Here is a 23,801-nt window from a genome sequence, read left to right as displayed (position 1 = left end):
GAGAATTGCCTCTGGTCAGAAAGCAAATGCTTAAAAAATGGATTTAGGTTTAAGGCTCCAGACCATTTTGAAGAGACTCCAAAGACAACAGGAATATGGTGACTTGGGACACGATAATTTCACTAAATGATTTTGTCAATCTTGAAAAAAATTTATAATAATTTTTATTTCATGCTCTTCATAATTACCTGGAAATAACAGTATTATAGCAGCCTTTGGCCATGTGTTTGAGCACTGCTATAAGACTCGAGAATGTCTGTTAAACCACGGTGCTTTGCGGCATGAAGCAGATAGCCTGTCAAGAGCAGTCCAAACACTCTTCAATCTGTGTTCAACTGCAGACCGTCAAAACGGTGTAAAACAAGACGCCTTCTCTGGACACGCATCGTCTGTCTGTGCCGTTAAATGACTATTGATCTTGAAACTCAATGTTGAAGCCTAGATCAAATTTGCAGTTTGTCGAACTCGGGGTCTGGAGCAAAGGCTCAGAAAGGTGCCCCGGGAAGAATATCAGGCTTGGACAATGAAAAAGTGACCTGCATGCAGATGTGTTGGCGGACTGGCATTCGTTTGACAGACAGCTCCTTCTTTTTTTCGTTTTCTTTTTCTCCGCTCGCCCACTCTGTCGCTGCATTCCTCCCTCGCACTGCGAGTCGTTGAGTGTCTCTCTGTGTGTTTTACCCACAAAACATTCCTTTCCTCACAAGTCATATGGCTGCTGCAGCTCCTGATTTGTCACACTACTCTCCCTAGTGCCTGAGGCTATTAATGGCTTGGCTGATTATGTTGGTGTCTAAGTGCTTGGTGGAAGACCTCCAGGTCTTACTGAAACCCTGGTACCAGTGCGATCCACCCTCATTCTATGCTTTTCTTACGAAGCGCTGAATTATTCATCCACGCAATAAACAGCACATTCCGCTCCCTGTTTTCGCTGTTATTCTTAAGAGTGCAGGCAAAAACATTTGAAGTTGGCTATTGTATGGCTTGAAAATGTGTTCGCTATGGGAAGAAATCATATCTAGTGAAAGGTCCTGAAAGTTCCCTGTCACGTCCTTAGCGAGCGTCTATTTTCGTTTCGCCTTCATCATTTGAAAAAGACAAGGACGTTCGCACTGATCCCGACTGCATTGACCAGGCCTCAGATTTACTGCATAGACCTCATGTCAGGGCCACTACGTTCCCAAGCACCAGCTCTGATCCCTGTCTAATTGCCACATGTTCGTGAAGACTTGATGGGTAGGGCTGCTATGGAGAACAAGCTCCTCTAGAGACGAAGATGTGATTGCTTGTGATAAACAACTTCCTTCTGCCAGGCGTTTGATGTCTGTTTGATCTCGTCTTGCTGCCGAGTCACTACGCTGTGAGCCCATTTCAATAATAAATGCCACGTTATCTTTCTGCTCATAGCATATTTTTTTCAGGGGAAATATGAATGGGCAAACATTTACGTTTGGTCCTGTTTGGGGTATGCTTTTTGAAGCTCGGAATACATTTGCAGAGTTATATAAATGTAGTAATAGAACAGATGTATAAGGTAGATTTAATAGAACATGATTTGACAAGTTAGAGTTTGTCTATTTATAATTTTACTACAATCTTTTCAAACCTTAAATGCATAAATATTAAAGAATCACTGGGTAGAACAGGAATATTTTGGCTAACGAGTCCCTATTTAGACATAAAAAATTGTGCAACTTTAAAAGGCTCTATAGGTGAAAAATAAGGATCACTTAAAACATTAGGCAACCTTTTTAACGTTTAGCGTGTATTTAAAAGCTGTTTCCAGTGTGTGTGTGCTTTGTAACAGTTTTGTGGAAACGTTGTGAAGTTAGCATGCTGGAACGCAGTGTTTCGGTTTGTATATAGCAATGTATCCTTCGCTTTCATTTCATATTATGTCTCCACCCCTGTGTTGTGATTTGTCATTTCATTCATGTTTCAAGTGTTTACAGCTGTTTTTCGTTTGCCACTTGATTAGTATGTGTACAGTGCCTGTCCAAAACACCTAGGATTTTATAGTTTTTGAGACACAGGCGTGATACATTTGTTTATATGCAGCAAAATAGATAAAAAGCAAAAACACACAAAAATTGGAGCATGAATGACTGGAAGAAAGTGGACAGATGAGTCCAAATTTGGCATTTAAGCTCTAACAGAAGAGAAGGATGCTACCAGACTGCCTCACAACCATATGTTTTGGTGTTGTTTTGGAGCAGGAAAGATTAGAGACTTATTCCGGGTGTAAGGAATATTGAACCAACATGGCAACCATTCCATACTTTCAAAACAATGCAATTCCGACTGCAGCTAATTGGAACCAACTTCACCATATAATAAGGCATTAGAGAGCAAACAGTCGACTGAAGTGTTATCTGTCATGGAACAACCTGCTGAGTCACTGCTCCTAAATCCTACTAAACTGCTCTGGGATGAACTGGATCACAAGGTCAGGAGGAAAAGTCCATCTGGTGAAGAAAACCTTTAAGTTTTATATGAGGAATGGTGAAGTATTTCAGCTGAATGGTTGGAAAAACAGTCTGGATGCCAAGAGTGTGTAAAGCTGTAAAGTTTAAAATCTGTACATTGTATTTGTTTGGTTCAAGGCAATCTCCTGACAATTAGATTACCTAGTTTGTTGCATATAAGCAAAAGGAACATGTATGTGTCTCAAAAATTATGGAAGTAATAATAAATTCTGACAGGCACATTATATACCACTGTGTGCTCAACCTTGGTTTCTACAGTACCTCGTCCAGTTTATTTGTGGATACCAAGTAATTTTGTTTTATGTTTTACGACTCACCTTTTTCGGGTTTGACCTAGTTTTGTTGCTCTCTTTCATGCTTTTGCCCTCTTATTGTTGTTTGCTGATCACCCAACCATAGCCTGTCTCGCAAGTTTCCCTGCCTGTTTGGATTTGTCTGCCTTTTTAAATTAAACCACTCCTCAGCACTTGCATCTGCCACTTCTGTCATATCTATTCACAATACATGACAGTTTGAAAGGACAGAGATTGATATGTTATGCAGTTTGTCTGTAACATAATTTTGTATTGTCTGGTTAACTTCAAGAGAAAGCCAAAACATCTAACTATAGCTGGTATTAGTGAAGACGGGAACTAAATTGTTTTTTGGAAATAGCTCTAAACAGACAAAAGCTATGCTGTGATAAAACAGAGGTGGGCAGGAAGGAAGTGGTTTTGCTTCATGACTGTACATCAGTACATTTTTCTAGTATCTGTATTTTATTAATATATTCTCATTTTGGGAAATTCTTACTTTACTGCTTGGAACATGATGGATGCCAGTCCTTCTAATTTCTGTTGAACAGGCTAAAAGAAAAATTCAGCTACTGTGAGGCCTTCTTTTAATAAAGTTTTGTGGGGAATGTGGTGTATTTGTCTTTATTTAACGTTTTGTTGAAGAAACTTCCTCTAGGGTTTTATAGAGGAGGTAATAAATGTTGTTTTTCACTGTACAATGTTTAATATCCTAGAGAAAAAAAGCCTGCAGAATTTAGGAGTATTATTATATATTAGTAACAAATAAGGAATAAAAATAAAAATAAAAAATAATAATAACTAATTAAAAAAAATTTATGTGATAAAAAAAAAAATGCAATTTTGAACATCAAACCATTTTTAAATCTTGTTACCACTACATGTATATTGTTCATAAATGAATATAAAGATGGCTGACAATGGATAAAAGAGGAGGAGAAAGAAAATATGAGGTAAAAAGTTGCTGAACTTTCCTGAATGATAGCAGTCAATAAATTATTATGGTCTGTGCTTAAAATAAAATTCAATCCAATTTTATTTGTATAACGTTTTGAAAAATAAACATTGTCCCAATGCCGCTTACAGAAAAAAATGATTATTTCCATTTCGGAAATTTTTTACTTCACTACATTTAAATGTGGAATATCTATTGAATACTGACATATAAATAATTCAAATATAGTTCATAGATCAATACATTCACATTTAATACTTGTGTTTGTTTAACACCCTTTGCACTTTTACTCAAGTAGAACTGTTAAACAAATACCTTTACTGGGGCAATATTTAAATAGGGGATTTGTACTATAAGTAAAGGAATGATGTACTTCTAACATCACTATGTATAAACAATATAACAGCACATCATAAAAGAATTCAGGTCTGGTTTCATCTCACTACCTGTTGTTGATTTTTCCTATAAAAGCCACACTATTGTTTTATTCCTTATTTATTGAATGTTCATATTCATCATTTAGTTATTGTAGCATGACTAGTTATAGTTTTAAATTCACCTTGTAAAATTATACAGTTTAAATCATGGAAAAATAATGTTTGCGATTGTATACAAAAAATTACAAATATTTGAGGCTAAACCACTACATATGGACAGTATGCAGGGTATAAAGTGAGTGTTGCATTGTCCTTGAAACTTCATTCCTTGCACTTGTTCACTTGTCTCATAACAATTCTAAGAATCCCTTTTGCTATGAGCCACAACTAATAAAAACCCAACACCGAATAACAACGGATCTTCGTCCCTGCCCGAGCCGAGGCCCTTAAAATAGAAAAGCATGCGATGCATCATTGCGAATCACAAAGGCAGGAGTCCTCGGCCAGGTCAGGAGCCAGTGGATTAATGCAGTGGGCTCAGAGAGAGAGAGATCAGGGCAGGGGGGAGCCCCGGCGCGCAGCCATGACACGCACATTGATGTTCTCTGCGTTGAGCTCAGGGCTTCGATGAAAGGACGAGGGGTTGCTTTTATTTACCACTCTGTTTTGACAGCCGGAGTGAGCAAAGTACGTCAGCTGCTGTGTGGCTGTTTGTCCTGACATGTTACGTGGTGAAATGCATGAAAAGCAAGATGAAGTATATTGGAACGTCTTTTAGGGCTGCATTGAGTTCATGAGTTATGAACAAGCCCACGGGTCTATGTCAATGTGTCGCCTGAGTTAATATATTAAACTCACCCGCCACAACATATTTGATTTTTTTTTTTACCTGCGGATTTCATATTACTTCTTATTTGTGTTGGCGCCCTCTCATAATTCTTGTCTGGGAGTTGTTATTTATATAGCGTGACTGATATTTTTCATTCCAACAGAACCACATAACAATGCAAACATGCTTCTTTCTGGCTAAGCTAGGAACAGATGTCCTATGGACTGCATTATTTTAAAATGCCTCTTACTCAGGTGCCAGGTTATGAGTAAATTAAAGCTGTGCTTTAAAAAAAAACCACATGGCGCAATTTTAATCCTCCCAAATTGCAGACAGAGAGAAGACAGGCTGCCTCATTAGCAAAGACTGTACCTAAATTACAGCTATAAATAAAAGAAGTGATAAACCCACTGCACGCACTGGTTGTGATCAAAAAGTGTGAAGAAATAAGTGTGCAGCTCTTACGTCGTTTGGAATGAGTAGCTCCTGCGATGCCGTCTGGTTGCTGGACTCCATGCCTGCTGAGAAATACAGTAGGAAAAATGCGGAGTTAGCAAAGCTCAGGAGAACCCGTTTGAATTTCGCAGCTCTAAATGATTTCCTCCACTTTCCTTTGCTCCAATTGCTCATTACTTCAACTTGACATGGAGCTAGTATTTTGGGCTTCTGCAATGCCCTGGTTGGAATTTGATGGATGCCAGTCCTTCGTATTTATGTCTAATAGGCTGAAAGAAAAATTCAGCTACTGTGAGGCCTTTATTTGATGAAGTTTAGTTGGGAATGTGATGTATTTGTCTTTATTTTCTAAACGTTTTGTTACAGAAACCTTCCTCTAGGGGCTTATAGGGAAGGTAATAAATGTTGCTTTTTTCCTGTACAACGCTCACTACCCTAGAGAAAGAATGCCTGCAGGATTTAGAAGTAACATACAGTTCATTCTATATATATATATATATATATATAAAAAAACTAACTAACAAAGAATTGAACAAAAATTTTAGATAGATGTTAATCTGATCACAAAAAAGGTTTGACATACCATTTTTCAATTTTTCTATACTATTTTTCAGTGATATACATTTACATGTCTAATATCATTCATAAATTCATTTAAAGATAGCTGCTGATGGATCGAAAAGAGGAAGAGAAAGACAATATGCAGCAAGAAATTGCTGAACTTTCCTGGACTTTGGCTCTCAATAAATTCTATTGGTCCATGATTAGAAAATTGCAGGCTGTCCCCAAATTCTATTCAATTTTATTTGTTTAATGCTTTATACATTAAACATTGTCAATGTTGACAATGCAGCTTACAGACATAAATAGATTACAGATATACATTTCCAATTCATAAATTAGTCCCTACATTTGTCCCTAATGAGCAGGCTTGTGTTGACAATAGCAAGGAAAAACTCCTTTGAGATAATATAAGGTAGAATTATTGAGAGGAACCTCATCTGGTTGACACAGAACTTTACATATATGGAGGAAATAAACATGAATGTCTTTAAAAATGCCATTGCTAAAATCATTCTCAGGGCTGGACATTACAAGGACCTGAAACACCAAAACACCGTTTCCAAACAGTGTTGGGAAGGATGACTTTTTGTGTGTTTACACTAGGCAATGTAGCCTAACTAGCAAACTAATTTATGGATAGGTTTGCTTACAATCTGTAGTTTAGAACCCAAATTTGTAGCTCCAGAAACGCTGAATTCAGGTGACTAAATTTGAATCGGTTTGTGCAAAGTTTCAATATGTTCTCTATGTGCAACATGTGGGTTTCCTTGCAAAAAAACATGCCAGCAAACATGATCCCAGGGCAAAGGCTGGAATTTTACCAAGAGAATAATCTACCAAAGCTATAACTGTGCCCCATCAACAATTAATTAATAACCAGGTTTGCATTATTTGAAAAGAAGAGCTTCTTTTAGGCTGAAAGACACTTTTCACACTATCTGCTGCCTCACCTGGATGCTGCGATTTGCATTCCAGTGAAAGCAACCTGTCTCTCCACTTCCGCCTATATGATCCACCCTGGGCTCTGAGCCAGCTCTCTTAGCCATCAGGAGCCCGTTTTAATAGACTGAAACACTGTCTTGACTGATGAGCTTTTTACCTCTAACATAATCGAATTCCACAGCCATCTCACAAGAGAACGATGCTCTCCAAGCTTCGCTAGAAGAGAGGGGGGCTAGCACTGTACTCTCTTCTAAAATTGCTTCGAGGCTTTTTCTCCCCCCCCTCCCTCTTTTTCACCAACACAAAGTGCTTATTTACTATAATACTTGACGGCCTGTGCTGTACAAAAGGCCTTGCTTGGGGGGAAAAAAAACCTTCGCTTCTAAACAAATATACTGGATCCCTACACATGGTGAGAAATGTCCTAGAATTGATGAACAAGAAGGAGGTAATATCCCACGTCTGCAGGTCTCGGGAGAATGAGAAGATCCTTTAGCTGGGTTGGAAATTGGAAATAGGCTTTAAAGGCCCGGGGTGCTAACTGCGAAATCCCAGCTAGACCTGGCCCTATTTTACCCAGGTCTAATCTGCACATACCATATGGCCTATGAAGTGCAGGTGCAGTAGATACCAGGAGGTTCATTTAATCCAAATTCCTGTTTCCAGGTGTTTTAACATGACACAACTTCTGAAGATACTGGTATCCATGAGATGTGATTTGAGAATTTGAGGAGCATTCAATTCAAAGATACATTGAACTTGACAGGAAAGGGGGCCAAGCACCCACCAAATTTCTTTGCTGCACTTTTTTTTTACCTGCACACCAGAAGAAGACAAACCTACCAGGCAGGACGGCAGTAGCTGCTGGCTGAGCGATTGGTGTCAGACCCTGTTGCATGGACAACTGATGCAACTTGGCCAGCTGAGAAAAGGAAAAAAAAAAGAATAAATTGTCATAGCACAAACAAGAAAATAAAAAACCTATTTAGAGAAATTGTGCAGCCAAAATGTAAAATAGAATAGCCACTTAAATAAATCTAAAAGTATCCATCTTAAAGCTAGACATTCAACTTTCTTTCAGCTTCTCTGAAAAACTCTGTCCCAGAAGGTTTCCCTCTCCCTGTCCCAGAAGGTTTCCCTCTCGATATCAAAGGTATGAGGTATCCTTGAGAACCCTTCATGAGCCTTTTGGTGGACCCAGAGTACTTAGTTGTGGTGTAGATGTTATACTGATAATTATTTAACTAGCACTTACTGACCTACAGTAAGTAGGTGAACCTGCAATTATTCCATGAACAATAGAAAAAGTTGTGGTTGGATTTTGTTTAGATTTTCATGCAAGATGTAAAAAAAGAAATAAAACCTATGAAAAATATCCTAACTGTAATTCTAACGACCTTAGACCCTTTCATTCGAAACAACAAACATCTAAATTATTGCCTGCTAGCTGAATTTAAATAAACTGATGTCACAAAGTCATGAAGCTCTTACCTCTGAATGTGGAATGCCATATTGGTTTTGTACAGTGTATGCCTGCAAGAGGGAAAAACAAAAATAGAGGTGTTTTTTTTTTTTATACTTTGTATGTTTAAAATACATATCGTTAAATTGAGGGCTGAAGCCTAGCTTGTGTTCTTCACATCTAAACCACTGCATTGGTGGATTGCAAAAGCTTCAAGACACCACTGTCTGTGAAGAGTTTCACTTTCGAACTCGCGAGTCTGGGCCTTGGCATTAAAGAGAATGCGAGGCTCAGTTAGCGGAGTGATAAAGAGAGTGCTACGTGCTATTCCCAGATGCCTCTCTTGTATAAGCCTGTTTAAAAGTTTAAACATACTGCAGAGAGGAAGAGTGGGAGGGAGAGCAGGAAAGCGAAAAAAGAAACGAAAAAAAAAAAAAACAAGACCAGTGATATGAAGATTGATAAGTAAAAAATCGAAAGGCTATTGATGCACAAATTTTAGGTCATGCCACAGGAAAACCCTGGTTAGCATTTCACAGTGTCGGATTTAATAAGAGCAATTGGTCACCAGTTTTTAAGGTGGAAAATTCTCTAGGAAAATAAGAGACTCCTTCTCTTCAATTTCAACACCTCTGAGCTTACTGTTCCTTGTGTTGCGCTATAAAAGGACTCTGCAAGTGACCGATTTGTTGAAGTTATTTAACCTTGTGAAAAGATGCTTTAACTGGTTAAACCATGGCTGGGAGGGGTGTAAACTGTGGGTGTAGACTTCATGAATAATACTCATCTACTTCTAGGACACACAGAATTTTAATATTTTCCACCCTTCACCTGCCCCTGATGTTTATAACTAAAGCAACAGTGGCATTTATAAACCAATCTTATCTATGCTAAGTATAAAAAACTATTATCACGTATTGCCAACCACAATTAATAATAATAATCAATTATTTATTTCTATCACTAAGCATGTCTCTAGGTCACGTATGTTACCCTAGTTTTGGGAACGCACCCGAGTGTTCACGCTCTGAAATAATGTGTGTAGTGAGTCAAAAATTGGACCGGTGGGGCGACGTCACGACCAGGAGTATAAAACGCATATAAGTGAGGTCAGCAGCAGCTTCTGTAAGGGAGAAGGAAGCACTGCGACACCGGCATAGAGGCGCAGCGTCTCGCTCCCTCAGGGAACTAGGGTTACATACGTAACCGAGAGATGTTCCCTTACAGGAACTCGTGTTGTGTCGAAACGCTTTGGGAACGAATGTCCAATCATGCCAGACTGACCAGTCCCTGCCTAGTGTGGGTCTGTCAACACAGCTAGAGGAGGACTGAGGGGCCAGGAGCGGCACTGCGGTCTATTTTATAGAACCTCACAAAGGTCAGCGGGACCAACCCGCAGTGTTACATATGTCCTGGAGGGGAAATCCAGATGACCAAGATTTTGAGGCAGTAACACTCCAGGTGGAGTGAGCTCTGACCCCAAAGGGAGCTGGGAGACCAGAGGACTCATAACATGATGTGATAGCATCAACAATCCACCTGCTCAGAGTCTGCTTATTAGCAGGGAGGCCTCTCTTGGGAGGACCGTAGCAAACAAGTAGCTGATAGGTAATATAGCGGAAGCAGGGAGGAGCGCACAGCCGGAAAGTGAGCCTTGATTTTTCTTTATTTCGTTCTTTTCTTTTTCTTTTTTGACAAACAATCTGACAGACAACACAAACACACAGAGTGCATCGTGAACAGACAGAAGCTATCACTGCCCTAACTCATATGCGTTTTATACTCCTGGTCGTGACGTCACCCCACTGGTGACGGCCGGCGTCCAATTTTTGACTGATTACACACATTATTTCAGAGCGTAAAAGTTCCCAAAGTGTCTACATCAAAACAATTTACTGATTGGAAAATAGGACACTCCTTCTGAATGATTTTATTTACTTATTGGTCTCTCTTTCTCTCTTTATGTCTCGCTCCTTCTCTTCTATTGCAGTGCCCCCGTTAATAGTGTCTAAAGCACTTATAGGAGTACTAATGCACTTTAATCCCCCTCAACTCTCTCTCTCTCTCTCTCTGAGACACACACAATTTCCTATGGCATCTTTATTGGCGAAAGAGGCTCTGATGATTTATCTTTACCGTGGATTGTTGGCTCATAGGTGAAAGAAAATGTTTGGTCTGACATCCAGACTTTAGTCTGTATTTGCTATTTCGGAGTGTTTATACAGGTCATATGTCTCCCCTGTTTTAACCCTAGCCAGATAAGAGCATCAATAACGTGCTAAGCACTAAGGCTAAGCACATACATACACGCAGAAATACACACACAAGGAGACGAGGGGGCACCTGGCCTTGATATTCAGAGCCCCTCGGCTCTCAGCGTGCTAAGCTACTGACTGTGGAATGGCTGATTTTATCGCTAACCCAGCCTGTAAAGCTGAATTCTGTACCGATATTGCAGATGATAAAGTCCCTAGGTCAACAAGTAATTCTGACTGATTGCAAAATTGATGTGTGGACTCCCGTGAAGGCAGAGCAACTCTGATTACTAACAATAAGACTTTTTTCGTTTTAAACTCACTTTTTTGTGTCAAAAAGGGGTGTAACGATTCACATACTCATATCAAAATTGTTCGGTAAAGAGGGGTTTTGGTACATTCATTTTTACGTGCGGAACATAGCTTGAATCTGATTCCCTCAGGAACATATTAAGTGGCAGACTGCAAGGTTGTTTAGTCTCCGCCTTGCACTTTGAGTGCATTTTTTCTTATTGAACTTGAAATCATACACAACAATGCCAGCTGTATAAAATAGAAACTAGAGTTAGTGCAGTGTCAGCGTGACTACTTGTTTACTATGTACCGGAAATAAGATATATTTTTTGCAGTTTTGCTAAAGACTCTATCGCGTTAGCATTAGCCGCTAGTCACTTCTTGGTTAGCTAGCGTTTGTTAAAGTGTGCTGCAATAAGTAGAACAGTTATGTTGATTATATGTTTAGAAAATTGAATATTAAATGTAAAATGCACATCTGTATTACCCAAATGGGGTCTAACAAATGTAAATTATTTAATCAATTTCAGTTGTGCTTATTTAATTGATTGCTGAGTTTAATCAATATAATAAAAAAGTGCAATGCATTTTTTAGATAAAAAAAATTATATATATATATATATATATATATATATATATATATATATATATATATATATATATATATAAAATAATAAAATTATATATAAAATAATATTTTATTTATGATTTATCCAAGCAATTTATTCTAAATTGTTTAAAAAATTTAAACTGTTGCTGTTGCATTGATACTCATTTTGTGGGTATCACCAAATTGTGAGTATTGCATCATTACTATTTGACCTCCAATGGAGTTTTGTGGGCGTCACCAAATGCAAATCAGATTGAGCGCACATGTGGCTGGTAATTTATGGATGGAAGTACTTAGTCTGTTTTAAACTTTTCGATTCGCCGAGTTGTGAACAAACCCAATATGAATGCTAGGTTGCTACATACCTCCAGGGCAAAACACTGAGCGTAACGTGACATGATTACAGATTCTGTAAACCATCATTCTCAAGGATTTCACAGGTACACTTCAGCCCAAAAATCACTGCTTTTTCAGTCACGTCTGGTGCCTGAAGTTTTATATAATCATAATAACACACACATTTAAAAATGTATGTTATTTCATATGTAAGTGATTTTATACACTGTGTGATACACCGGTGTTCGTAAAAAAGAAGTAAAAGAAAACAAACTAGCCCAAAAGCTATAATCTGTGGTGGTGGCCATTTTAAAAACTGAACACTGTTCATCACAATCAAGTGCACACTAGAAGTAACTTATGATGCTGGTGTTCCAGTTTGTCTGATTGTACACCTGAATAATTACAACTGTAATATTGCATTAAGACAAAGTGGAAAGTTTAGCATATATTTCTTTTTTTTTTTACTTGTAAGTAATAATTAGCTCTAGTGTAAAGTGAACAAAACGGACCAAGAATGTCTCGTTGCTTACACCTGAGGCTATGAATTTATTGTTGTCAGTCAAAAACAGGAATAAAAGCCATGCACATAAACCTAAAAGAAAACAAAAGCAAAGGGGGGGCTTTTATTGTCTAGCTGTTCTCCCTGGCTCAAGAGCAAGTCTGGTTGCAACATGCGACATGTAGCATAGCAGGAGAACAAAAGCCTGTCTCCACGCATTAAGGCAGCTCTACTTATAAATAAATAAATAAATAAATAAATAAATAAATAAATAAAAATACTGTGTGGATGCAGAGGCACGCTAGTTGCCCGCCTGGTGTCCGTTATTAATATGATACTCACTTGTTGCAGATCCAGAGCTCCCTGAGCCACTGAGAAAAGAGGGTGAGACCCAAACTCAGAAGCTTCGAAAACCTTAAAAAGGCAGACGGGGACAGAGACAGACAGACCAAGGCTTTCATTTGAAGAACATTTTGCTACAAGCCATATTTTACCCCAAAAAAATAAAAGATGCATCATTTCCACTGATAATTGTTTATATGGCAGTATTAATGATAAGGAGATCTATCAAATCCAGGCGTGTCCAAACTCACTGCTTCTCTAATTCATTATTTCAAGGCTAATAGGCAACTCGAAAACCGGTTTTAATAAGAATGAATATTCATGAGATTGATTGATCTTAATGTGAGCGCCACTTAAGAGTGCTTCTAATGAAACAGTCGTGCCGGGGTGAATAAACGTTACAGCCGTTGAGTTTGAGTTTAAACGATAAGTTTAAGAAGATGCTAAATCTTTTCATAGGGTGTTCAATTATTATAGGAGGTAGTACGACATGAAACGCGTATTTGAGTCTAAAAGTAATCACATTAATAAGCTCACCAAAGGGAACGTTAAGTACTCTCTGGGAGGTGGTGGCATTTAGATAACAGGATATATCATATATTTAGCATGCACTATTCCATGTTGCTGGGGTGGAACCTTCAAAAACATTCTTTCGTCTAGAAATGTACATGTAGATTAGTGTCCCTTTGAAAGTAATCACAATCCGGATACGTACCTTGATTCTTTTTTTGATTAAACATACACTATTGACATTTGCAGGTAACTATTACATGCATTTAAAGGTATAAATTTTAAGGGTTTCACCCTAGTAATAAGGAGAGGTACATATTATTACCCTTATTACACACAATTTAAAAAATAATTTTAGTGACTTTACTGAGGTAAAAATTGATTTAAATACAATATGATGCAACAATGGAATTTTGAAATCATTTGAATAATTACTATTTCCAACCAGACCAAGAAACTACATTACAAAAGGACACCAATCATTACATACATACATTCAGAGCTTCTAAATTTATTTTGTACAAATCCCGCTGGTCTCCTACAAAGCGAAAAATGTGTCCTTGGACAAAGTCTTTATTCATCTACTGAAATCAAACACAGCATTGTGGCCGGTGATATTTACTATTCGAGAACAGATTATTGGATATAAAAAATAAAAATAAAAACTTTTATAGCAGTTGGAGAAACACACTAAACAAAATTATCACAATTTCTCTTCAAACAGTGTTAATACTTGTTTGTCTTTAGCCTGATGCTCCACTAACGTCTTTAATGTCATTGAAAGAATTAGGGATGATAAGATTTGAATTAGTATTACTAGAAACCCTAAATGTGAGAAGTAAAACAAAACAGGGTGTGCAAGGCCAATCAGCAACAGCAGGGTGGTCTACATCCTGATGAGATTATTGTTGTTAATTCATTTCTAGTTGTAAAAATGTCTATGAAACCAGTTCCTGTTATCGCTTGTGTTATAGCAACTACAGTAAAAGCTTGTTTTCTCACCAGCCTCACACATTTTATTTCTCTTAAAAGAAAGGAAATTAAAAAAGCTGCTTGTTCTACATCCTAAAATCTTCCATTTTTTTTTGTAGAACATTTAAAGTAAACTGACTGTTATAATAAAACTATGGCATATGCAAATTAGATGTTCCTATTGGAATTATAGAGTATTTAAACAAGCAGATTAAAACAATCCATGGACCATGGGATCTTGTCATTGTTATATACCGGAACAGGTCTAGGCCTCTCTAGTTCCAATAAAAATGAAATTGCAATGCTACATCACACAAAGACTATTCTATACAATTAAGGGAAGATTCACATATGGGTTTGATGGTCAGGTGGGCACATACTTAGGTGTACAGTGTAGTGGATATGGAATGTGAGCGGAGTGTTACTGGTGTTATGTCTGTCGAGGATTACGTTTTTTAATTCTCACCTGATTTCCAGAGAGCAGCACAGCCCCGGGTAAGGGGCTAGGGCGGTACGGAATTGTTGCCCCTTTTGGAGGTGACTGCAAGAAAAAAAAAAAGGAAAATATGAAAATGTGGAAAAAAAACATACTTTTCCATTATATACGTTATTAAGCAAATATTAAACAGGAACGATCTGCCAAGACTAAAATCCTGTCCATTGAAAAGAAAAAAAAAATTGGAGCAGCAAAACATTACATGATTACACAGTAATAGACAATAATAAAAAAGATTCCATTAAGATTAAGTGAAGCATAATCAGATAAAAAGAAAGCAAGCCTGCAATTTGGTATACAAATTTGAAAGATCTGAGTAAAAAACATTAATAATAACAACCCTAAAAAACTAATCATTTAGAACAAAAACAGACTTTTACTTTGTGTGTATTGTCAAGGACGTTTGTTCATTGAAATGCTTGTGGTAAAGCTGAGATGAACTGCTACATGAACAAGTCTGGGTACTTTCACACTTTTTTACATATAGTCCTATGGGAAGCAACCACAAGGTGGGTGGAATGAAGCTGCTTTAAAAAGATCCGCTGCCTGCGTGTTTGGTCACAACGGAGCTTCCAAAGTTGACTTTTTAGACTTTTTAGAAATGTAACAAAGGAATTATATATAATTATTTACCATTTAAACGGCCAATCAAATTTAGTTAGCTGATAAGAAAAACCCAGATCTAGAATGCAGTGTAAAATCATAGCCAGCATTAAAGTTTTCATCAATTCGTGTACAAACTGTAGCTTTTCTGGGGGTTCGGACCAGACTGCTCTTGCTATCCATGTGCAACAAATGAACCATGTGTATCCAGTGGTTGGTTTTCATTAGACCAATTTTGGTAGCTCCTAACAACTGCATACTGGAACACCTCACAAGACCTGATTTTTTTTGGTGATGCTCCGATTTTCATCACATTTTTGCCCTTTTGAACATATTTCCTACATTCAACACATCGACTTTGAGAAATTTTGTTCACTTTCTGACTAATATACCCCCATTTTTATGGCACACTGCATTTTGCAAAATAAAAAATATTCCAATATTTCAGCATTCCTATGTAACTGAAGATCTCTCTTTTCAGAATATTCACAGGTACATTGGATAACCACAATCAAGTTCAATCTTGATGCTAGCTAGAGTAACAAGATAACAGCCAAAATGTTTAAAAAACAAAAATGTGGAGAAATGTCGGAAATATAACCAAGTAAATATAAATAAAAGAAACAAGGAAAAATTACTAATATATTTGAGATATGGTAGAGATGGTGGTGTGGTTACTGGACTATGAAGTTTCAGTGTGTTCTTTAATTTGTTCCACTGGCGAGACTGCAGACTGATGTTACTTTATTACCTTAATGAGCAGAAATGCTGACAGGCCGAACACAAATGCAATGTGCTTATCGATCAGTTCTTCAGCGCATTACTTAGGAGAGGCCCATTATCTCTTAAGCAGGAAGCCATTTGGAATATTGGTGAGACTCAGGATGGTTGCAAATCGTAGCACCGTATGATGCATTTAAAGAAATGTATGAGCATTAGAGGTGAAATCGAAGACACTGAATACTTTAACTGAAAAATCCTCTCTACTCTTTTCAGATTTTAAAAATCAATGTGTTGATATACATCTGAAGCAACAACAACAATTGAAAACATAAATAGTTCTTCGGTGTACTTCAGATTTCTACCTTACCTTAGCAGTTTTCAAAGACAAGTGCTTATGTTTAATGATGGGTTTGTGTAGACAATATTGAAATTCTGGAAAGCTCAGAGGTAAAAAAAATATATGCATTCACCTTAAGGACGATCCAATGAGGTTTGTTATCAGTCTCTGAATATTTTTAACTTTCCCTACTTATTAATTTGCTGACTTTGAACATTAAGAAAAGCAAGTAATGTAATGTCTCTAGGTTACGTATTTAACCCAAGTTCCCTGAGGGAACGAGACGCTGCAGCAAAACGCTTTGCGTTCCCAAAGCGTTTCCAAATCGTTTCGACGCAGCTCAAGTTCCTGAAAGGAGACATCTCTAGGTTACGTATGTAACCCTAGTTCCCTGAGGGAATGAGACGCTGCGTCGAAACGCTTTGGAAACGCTTTGGGAACGCTAAGCGTTTCGACGCAGCTCGAGTTCCTGAAATGGAACTGATTTTAAATTTGACTTAAAAAACTTTGTCCAAACAAATACAAAAATATAAAAATGTTCAACTTAATTATTATTAAAAAATCCTTCCTTAGCATGAATAACAGCTTTACACACAAGTTATTCCTCGCTAGCTGGATTTTTCTTTTGGACCTTGCAATCTAGCTCATCCCAAATATTTTTTCATAGTCCGGTGACTGGGCAGGTTTAAATGAAAACAATTAGTGTTTTTCAATAAAACTCTGTAAATTATGGGCTGTAAGTCAGAATCAAACTCAGTTATAGTTTTTGCTTCTCTAATATTTAAAGTTAGAGACCCAAGTTCATAAGTTAGAAAGATAAAGCTATGCATATTCAGAAACTGGTTTCACATCTCCCTGGATGTCTCTTTCAGAGTAAAGAAAATGACCTATGTATATTTTTGCTTCTGAGGCTTCCAGAATGTTTATACTGTCTAGACAACCCATCTTTAAACATTAGCACTTGCCTTTAAAGATTGATAAGTCAAGATAGAAATCTAGACTGAAGAACTAAATACTTTTTGTGTTGTGTGCTTTTTTTAATGTAATATGATGTAACATACAAGCAAGAGGCAATATAAAACATGTAGATAAATTCTAATATGGTGATTTATGACATGATTGAGGAGCATAAATCTAATTCATTTTCATGTGACATGGTTCCTGTCAGGGAATGATGCAGGATTTAATGCTGCGATTTATCCAAGAAACATTAGAATGAAGATCATAATCAGGCAATACTGTGGGATGGCACATTTTAAAATTGATTTGGATTGATAATTTATATTAATAGGATATTTGTGTGTATTTTATTTTATAAGTCTCAAATATATGTTTTAACCTGCATTTATGTTCATTAATGACATACAAATTAAACAATTTATGTTCCTTCTTCTTTTTTTAATAGCATCATTTGAAATTCTGAAATATTGAAGGCTATAATTTGAGTAAAAAGGTTGTACATTGAAAGGGACCTCGTCAGTCGGTGTTCCAATATATTTGGAATCTTTAAAAAAAAATGATGCAACTCTCTGTTGAACACCTGATATATTTCATAGAGGTAACATAGCGGGAACTAAAATCAATTGTGTCTTAAACTGCAATAGATGACTCGTGGAAAGGGATGTTTCATGCACGAGACATTATGAAATCATGTTTCAATACATCCATTTTCTATGCCTAACTCAGGGAACTTACGGCACAAGGCAGTGGACACTGTGGATGGGGTGTCTATTCACCCGAGAGAAAAGAACACAACCAATTACACACTATGGACAATTAGGAAAATTACAATCAGCCTACGATGCATGTTTTTGGATTGGTGAGGGAAAACCCCTGAAACACTGGGAGAACATCCATACCCACAGGGTAGAAACAGGAACTACTTGAAAAGTGTGAGGCAAATATGCTAACCACTAAACCCTGAATTTGCATATTAATTTGTACGAATATAATAAAGATCTTTTGAAGTTAACTGCCTTGTAGCTTTAGAAAAGAATACAATGTGCTGAAAAGTGTGATGTCAGCAGTGATTTGGATCAGGCACTACACCGCAGCTACCCATTCAAGTGAAAGGAATCTGTTAAAACATTCAACATGTGACTTTGAATAATTTGCATCCGCGAGCAGGTGAGAACAACCAGTAAGAAGCAAGCCTGAAACAGGAACTGGAGCTCTCAGCACAGGGGTTTAGCACAAATAGCCTCTGACAAGTCATGGTGCCGTCTAGCCCTTTAACATTTAAAAGAACAGGAGCTGGGCACATAGTAACCAATGATTAAACAAAAAAAAAACTCTCCTTCCAAAATTGTTCAAGTTAAAAGACAGGGATTTAACAGCGAATTCATCTGGGACTATTGGAGATCTGAGAAATGAGCATGGATCGTACTTTAGTTGCTCAGTGACAAATGTTTTTGGCTGTTTTTTTTGTGGCAAAACGCATAACGAAATTTTAAATCACGGTGTGCGCTGCAGGAGCTTATTGTAATAGTCCTTGTAAGTAGTGTTCCTGAGAAGAAAGTGCAAATTTGGACTCATATTTTAGACAAAGCTTTTCAAGTTTTGTTAGGGTTTTATACCTACAGTCGTTTTATTTAAGTGTGTTCAAAAGTCTAATGACACAATGCAGGAACAGAACTGGGACCATAGTCAGTTAATTGGGGTTTGTGTGTGTTGAGTAATTTTACGTTGTATTTTAACAAGCAGCATAGGGTACAGTATGTAAAATTTAGCATGACAACATAACTCACTTGAGCTATCTATCTATCTATCTATCTATCTATCTATCTATCTATCTATCTATCTATCTATCTATCTATCTATCTATCTATCTATCTAATCACTTTTTATGGGGTCTCTGAATGTGAGAGATTTGAGAAGATTGCTGTAGAGTACAGTTGTATATGAATTGGCATTTAATGTTGATTTAAAGTCTCTACAGCAAAATAAATCTAATCTAAAATTAGAAATCTAATCTAAATTTATCATGGCAATATCACACACATGCCTACAACACCATCCCCATTAACAAGTTCCAAAAGTATGCAATGATCTTTAGGGCTTCTGTATGTTTCTCATTCCATAAAAGCCTATTCAAAAGTATATTTTACATTGACAACAGAATATCCATGTTTTTTTTCTAAGCACTCTGAAATTTTCCATGCTTTGTAAGTCTGGCAATAAGCCCTTAAATCCCCTAGAGTTCCAGCCTATAATACAAAATGTGAGATTGAAGAGAAGGACAGAGGTCAGCAGTACCTCTAATATGACGGTGCAGATGAGTTTAACACACTGGATGATGGCTTCTTGGCTCCCGGATATCGTCACGCCTCGTTCTGTGGAGTTGGGAAGCAGGTCACCTGCGACCTGCACTTGTGCCCCTGTGCTCTGTTAGTGAATGAATAATCCATTACTACACACACACACACACACACACACACACACTGCTCAAGAATAATTTGCATCGCTATTAGTTCTAAAGCTTGTGTAATAAACCGCATGGTATTATAAAAACCCGTGACACTTAAATAACATGATTACAGGTTATTAAGGAAATACTTATAAGCACAGTTAATAATGATTTATAAATAAGGGTTCATAGGAAGGGAACCAAATATATTTAAATAAGTAAAAGTAGGCTGACATACAAAAATAGCTGTGTTCTAGCTTTGCTCAGGTTAACACGCCTAAACCCCCCCCCATGCTAGCCATTAAAACAGTACATTTAAGCATTAGCTCTGTCAGGATCTTGTGATGGGTCTTTTTTTGTGACTGCACACCTACTTAATCCAGAAATATTTTCTCTCACGTACAATCTGTGCTCTGTGGAGACTTTATTCACAAAATAAAATCTAAAACAGTAAGTAAGGAATTAATTATGGCCGTGTTTGCTAGGTTTTGCTGTGCTGTGCTGCATGTTTTACGCCATTGCCTCCTAACATGGATCGTTCTTTTTATATGACAATGATTTGCCATTTTGGTGTACTGTATGCTAATTTGTATGTGGATTTGTACAGATAATGCAGTTATTTTAAAAATCTGGATATGTACTGGTCATTGGGGATAATGTTTTGAATAATGCTTGGGTCCAGCAGTTTTCTGAGATCCTATTGTTTTCACCCACATCTTGACAACTCTACACATTCCTCGGTTACTTCCTGAACCAGTTTGCCCTTTTAGACCATAAAGTTCCACCCACTTAAAATTTGAGCTCATTTGCAAAACATGGCACATCTACTTGAATGAATCTTCAAAAAAGTGCCTCCTAACACAGATGATTGGGCATGTTTTCTTTGATAAATCACATTTAATTTTATATATCCTTTAAACCTATATAACCCATATAAACCTAAACAAAAACACTTAGAACTACTGTCAGAGCTTTGCTTTTATCAAACATTATTAAATTCGTAGGCCAATCAATTTCAAGATTTGAAATCTGACTTCTATAAAAGGCCGGTTAATAAAAACGCACACCTTTTAGATAACAATTGACAAGTAGTTCATCAAACGTATCGCACACAGGCACTTAATAATATCAAATATTAGTTCTCAACGCCTGTGTTTATTAGCTCAGCTACCTATCCCATCCATTTCTTTCACCTCCCTCCATTTCCTGCATTAGTGACCACTCCAAAGTTAGCATGACCCAGCACGGGGCATTACCTCATCCCCAGGCAGACAGCAGAGACCATAAATGTAAAATAAATGGGTTTTTACTGGCATCCAGACCCATGAAATATGCAGCAGAGTAAGCAGCTTGAACACACAAAGCATTGAGGACTGTTCCTTAGAGGTCTTCAAGTGAAAGAAGAGAAAGAAGAGAGAGAGAGAAAGGCAAAGATATAAAGTGTATTGCTGTGGCCCTTACCTCTCGGATCTCTTTGATTTTTGAGCCGCCTTTCCCAATTAGAGAGCCGCACTGGCTGGCAGGAATAACCAGACGCAGCGTGACTGGAGGCTTACTAGTGACGGTGCCGTTAGCCACGAGAGCAGCCAGGTCCTGAAATACACAATATGGTATATGTAGGATTTAACAGAGTTTAAAAGTGGAAGAGAACCTTTTACTTGTATCATATTAATACCAGCAATTATGTGGAATGTATTTAATGGAATGAATAAGCCTTATTTAAAGTATAGCTCTGATTTGACCTTCTTACATACCATGTCTGTGAGAAAGCTTCATAAATCTGTTTGTATCATTTTATATCCCATGCATCCTAAAACAGCATATATTGGTACCTCAGTGAGTGGTAAAGTGCAGTTTGACCAATGGGTAGTTTGTACAATTTTCCCACCACCCAACTTCTAGCCTCTACTAACCAGAAAAAAATTATTTTGAATCCTTTGTATCAGCCGGACACAATTACAGTATGAAACGTTTCCAGAAAAGTCACTGACCTTCTCCAATGAGACAATTACTGAGATTTGAAGTGACGACCTTGTGCATCGGATTCCGTGCTTGAAAGCGTTTTTTTGCAGTAGAATTTAATCAGCCTATCCTGCCCCCCCTCCAAATCCCTTTCACTGTTTGCCAATCAATACGACTCACTGGCTAAAGGTTAAAAGCAAATGAACAAAGTTGAACATGCCTTGTGGCTGAGTTTCTCATTGATTTCCACCACCAGGTTATGCATAATATTTACCCATTCCAAGCATCTCAAGTGTTACTTTTGAGGCTGCAATTGATGTGCCACTGCCTTCAGGACCATTCCTTGGAATCAGACACTCGTATTTCGTTTACTCGAATGCTTCTGACTGACAGAGAGGAAAAAAAAAAACTGCAACGTGGCTTGAGTTCAGCAATGCAGGCCAAATTTAACGAACACACGCCTCGGTGCTTTAAGGGCAATGGGCTTGAATGTCTATTAGTCATCCAGAGCAGTTTCAGAGGCTCTTTCTTTAATTAAGTCCGGCAATAAATACTGGTCCAAGTCAAGGCCCACCATCACTGCAATTAATTAGTGGGGAGCAGGATTCTTGCTGGAGTTTGAAATGTAAATAGCAACCACTGTCTCGCTGCCTATCAACTTTTGCTTCTGCTACGTGAAGGGAATAATTACGCCCAGTGTAGGCCTGAGTGGAATGGAACCCAACCACTGTATTTATTCCTGCAACTGTCTTTACACTGGGTCTGTCTGGGAACTTCTGCATTCTACAGTCCTTCAAATGTCCTAATTAAAAAAAAATCATATACAAAGATATGGATCCAATATATTTCTGTAAATAAAGTGCCAAAACAAGTAACTTGAAAATTTGCATTTACACATCTTACATCCTCTCAGATATATAAAACTCAACTTCTGGATTTTTATTTCCAACAAATCAATTGCAAAAGTGTAGTTATACTGAATATCATCATGGCTTTGATTTGAACTTAGGTATTTGCCAGACAACATAGGCACACCACACTCCTTGTTGATTCCTGTTAAACATGCTTCAGGTAAACCCTATAGTACATCTGTCAGCTCTTTTAATCTTCATCTGTTAAGCTTTCATTCTTGAAGTTGGAAGTATCGTTTGCCATGTATGCTGATGATGCCATTAATACTAATGTAGTAACCACTGTATAATTTTGGAGTGTTTTGGACTAAGGCATCCTCTGCTAGCAAGATGTCCAGATCAATCCTTTCACCCTCTTCCTCCTAATATACTTTGACAACCTGGTGAAGTATCAGTCATTCATTGTGACATTAACCGCCATACGAGTAAGTTCACACGTAGGTTTGAATTCTGTATTCACGCTTACAAACGTAAATCTGTAAAACAATAGCACAGAAAAAGCCTGAATCCTTAACAGAATCCATAGATTTCTCTGTCTTGTTACTTGACTCGAATATCCGTAATGTTTTATTCAGCTGTTTATGCGCACTTTCAGAGTGTTTTTTCTTTTTTCAGAAAGGTGTCTACATGGCTGTACTTTTAGTACAGGTGATTGATGAGGGGATCAAATTCATTACTTCCTCCTACAGTTTCAACATGCTGACATCTGTGCTTTACATGGGTTTGAAGTAGGCCTAAGGCAGTCATTTGATTTCTTGATTTTGCTTTTAACATGAAAAAAAATAGAGAACTTGAGATAGAAACATGAAGAGAAACGAACCAAAATAAAGTACATTTGGAGACTATCTGGAATAAAAAAACAGCCCAAAAAATCTACTTTTTTATGAAGTATTGAGTTGAACTGAGCCATGGTACACTTACTAAGAAATTGTTAAGCAAATCTACCAATAACAATTGTTTCAAATGAGCTTCATAGAAATCTAGATGTAGAATTAGCGCCTTAATTACAAACAGGGACAAAATCGATGAGATAAAAAAAGCCCATTAAAAACATGAGGGAAAAAAATAATACTGAAAGGGAATATTTCCAGTAAAACAGGATAATCGGATTAGGTATAATTACTCTTTAAGTTTATGATATAAAGGAAAACATTGTTAGGTGTGTTGCCAGTTTGTTG

The 23,801-nt window shown here is 37.3% G+C and overlaps 1 protein-coding gene across 5 annotated transcripts in view; it reads right to left on the bottom strand.

Moving 5' to 3' along the window:
- pcbp4 (poly(rC) binding protein 4) overlaps positions 1 to 23,801 on the bottom strand; it is a 90,888-nt gene that overhangs the window by 6,616 nt on the left and 60,471 nt on the right. For 2 of the 5 annotated variants that reach the window (XM_046874932.1, XM_046874928.1), the window contains exons 6-12: positions 21,212 to 21,343; positions 19,600 to 19,728; positions 14,652 to 14,726; positions 12,704 to 12,775; positions 8,394 to 8,435; positions 7,746 to 7,824; positions 5,406 to 5,461 (exon numbers count right to left, since the gene is read on the bottom strand). In XM_046874932.1, coding sequence (XP_046730888.1) covers positions 5,406 to 5,461; positions 7,746 to 7,824; positions 8,394 to 8,435; positions 12,704 to 12,775; positions 14,652 to 14,726; positions 19,600 to 19,728; positions 21,212 to 21,343 — 585 coding nt within the window. The remainder of the gene's footprint in view (positions 1 to 5,405; positions 5,462 to 7,745; positions 7,825 to 8,393; positions 8,436 to 12,703; positions 12,776 to 14,651; positions 14,727 to 19,599; positions 19,729 to 21,211; positions 21,344 to 23,801) is intronic. The other 3 variants (XM_046874929.1, XM_046874931.1, XM_046874930.1) reach the window with 3 other exon arrangements.

This window comes from Silurus meridionalis, chromosome 19 (assembly GCF_014805685.1).
Source record: "Silurus meridionalis isolate SWU-2019-XX chromosome 19, ASM1480568v1, whole genome shotgun sequence".
Taxonomy (NCBI): Eukaryota; Metazoa; Chordata; class Actinopteri; order Siluriformes; family Siluridae; genus Silurus; species Silurus meridionalis.
Note: the sequence above shows the minus strand (reverse complement) of the source record. Positions and strands in the feature narration are given on the sequence as shown.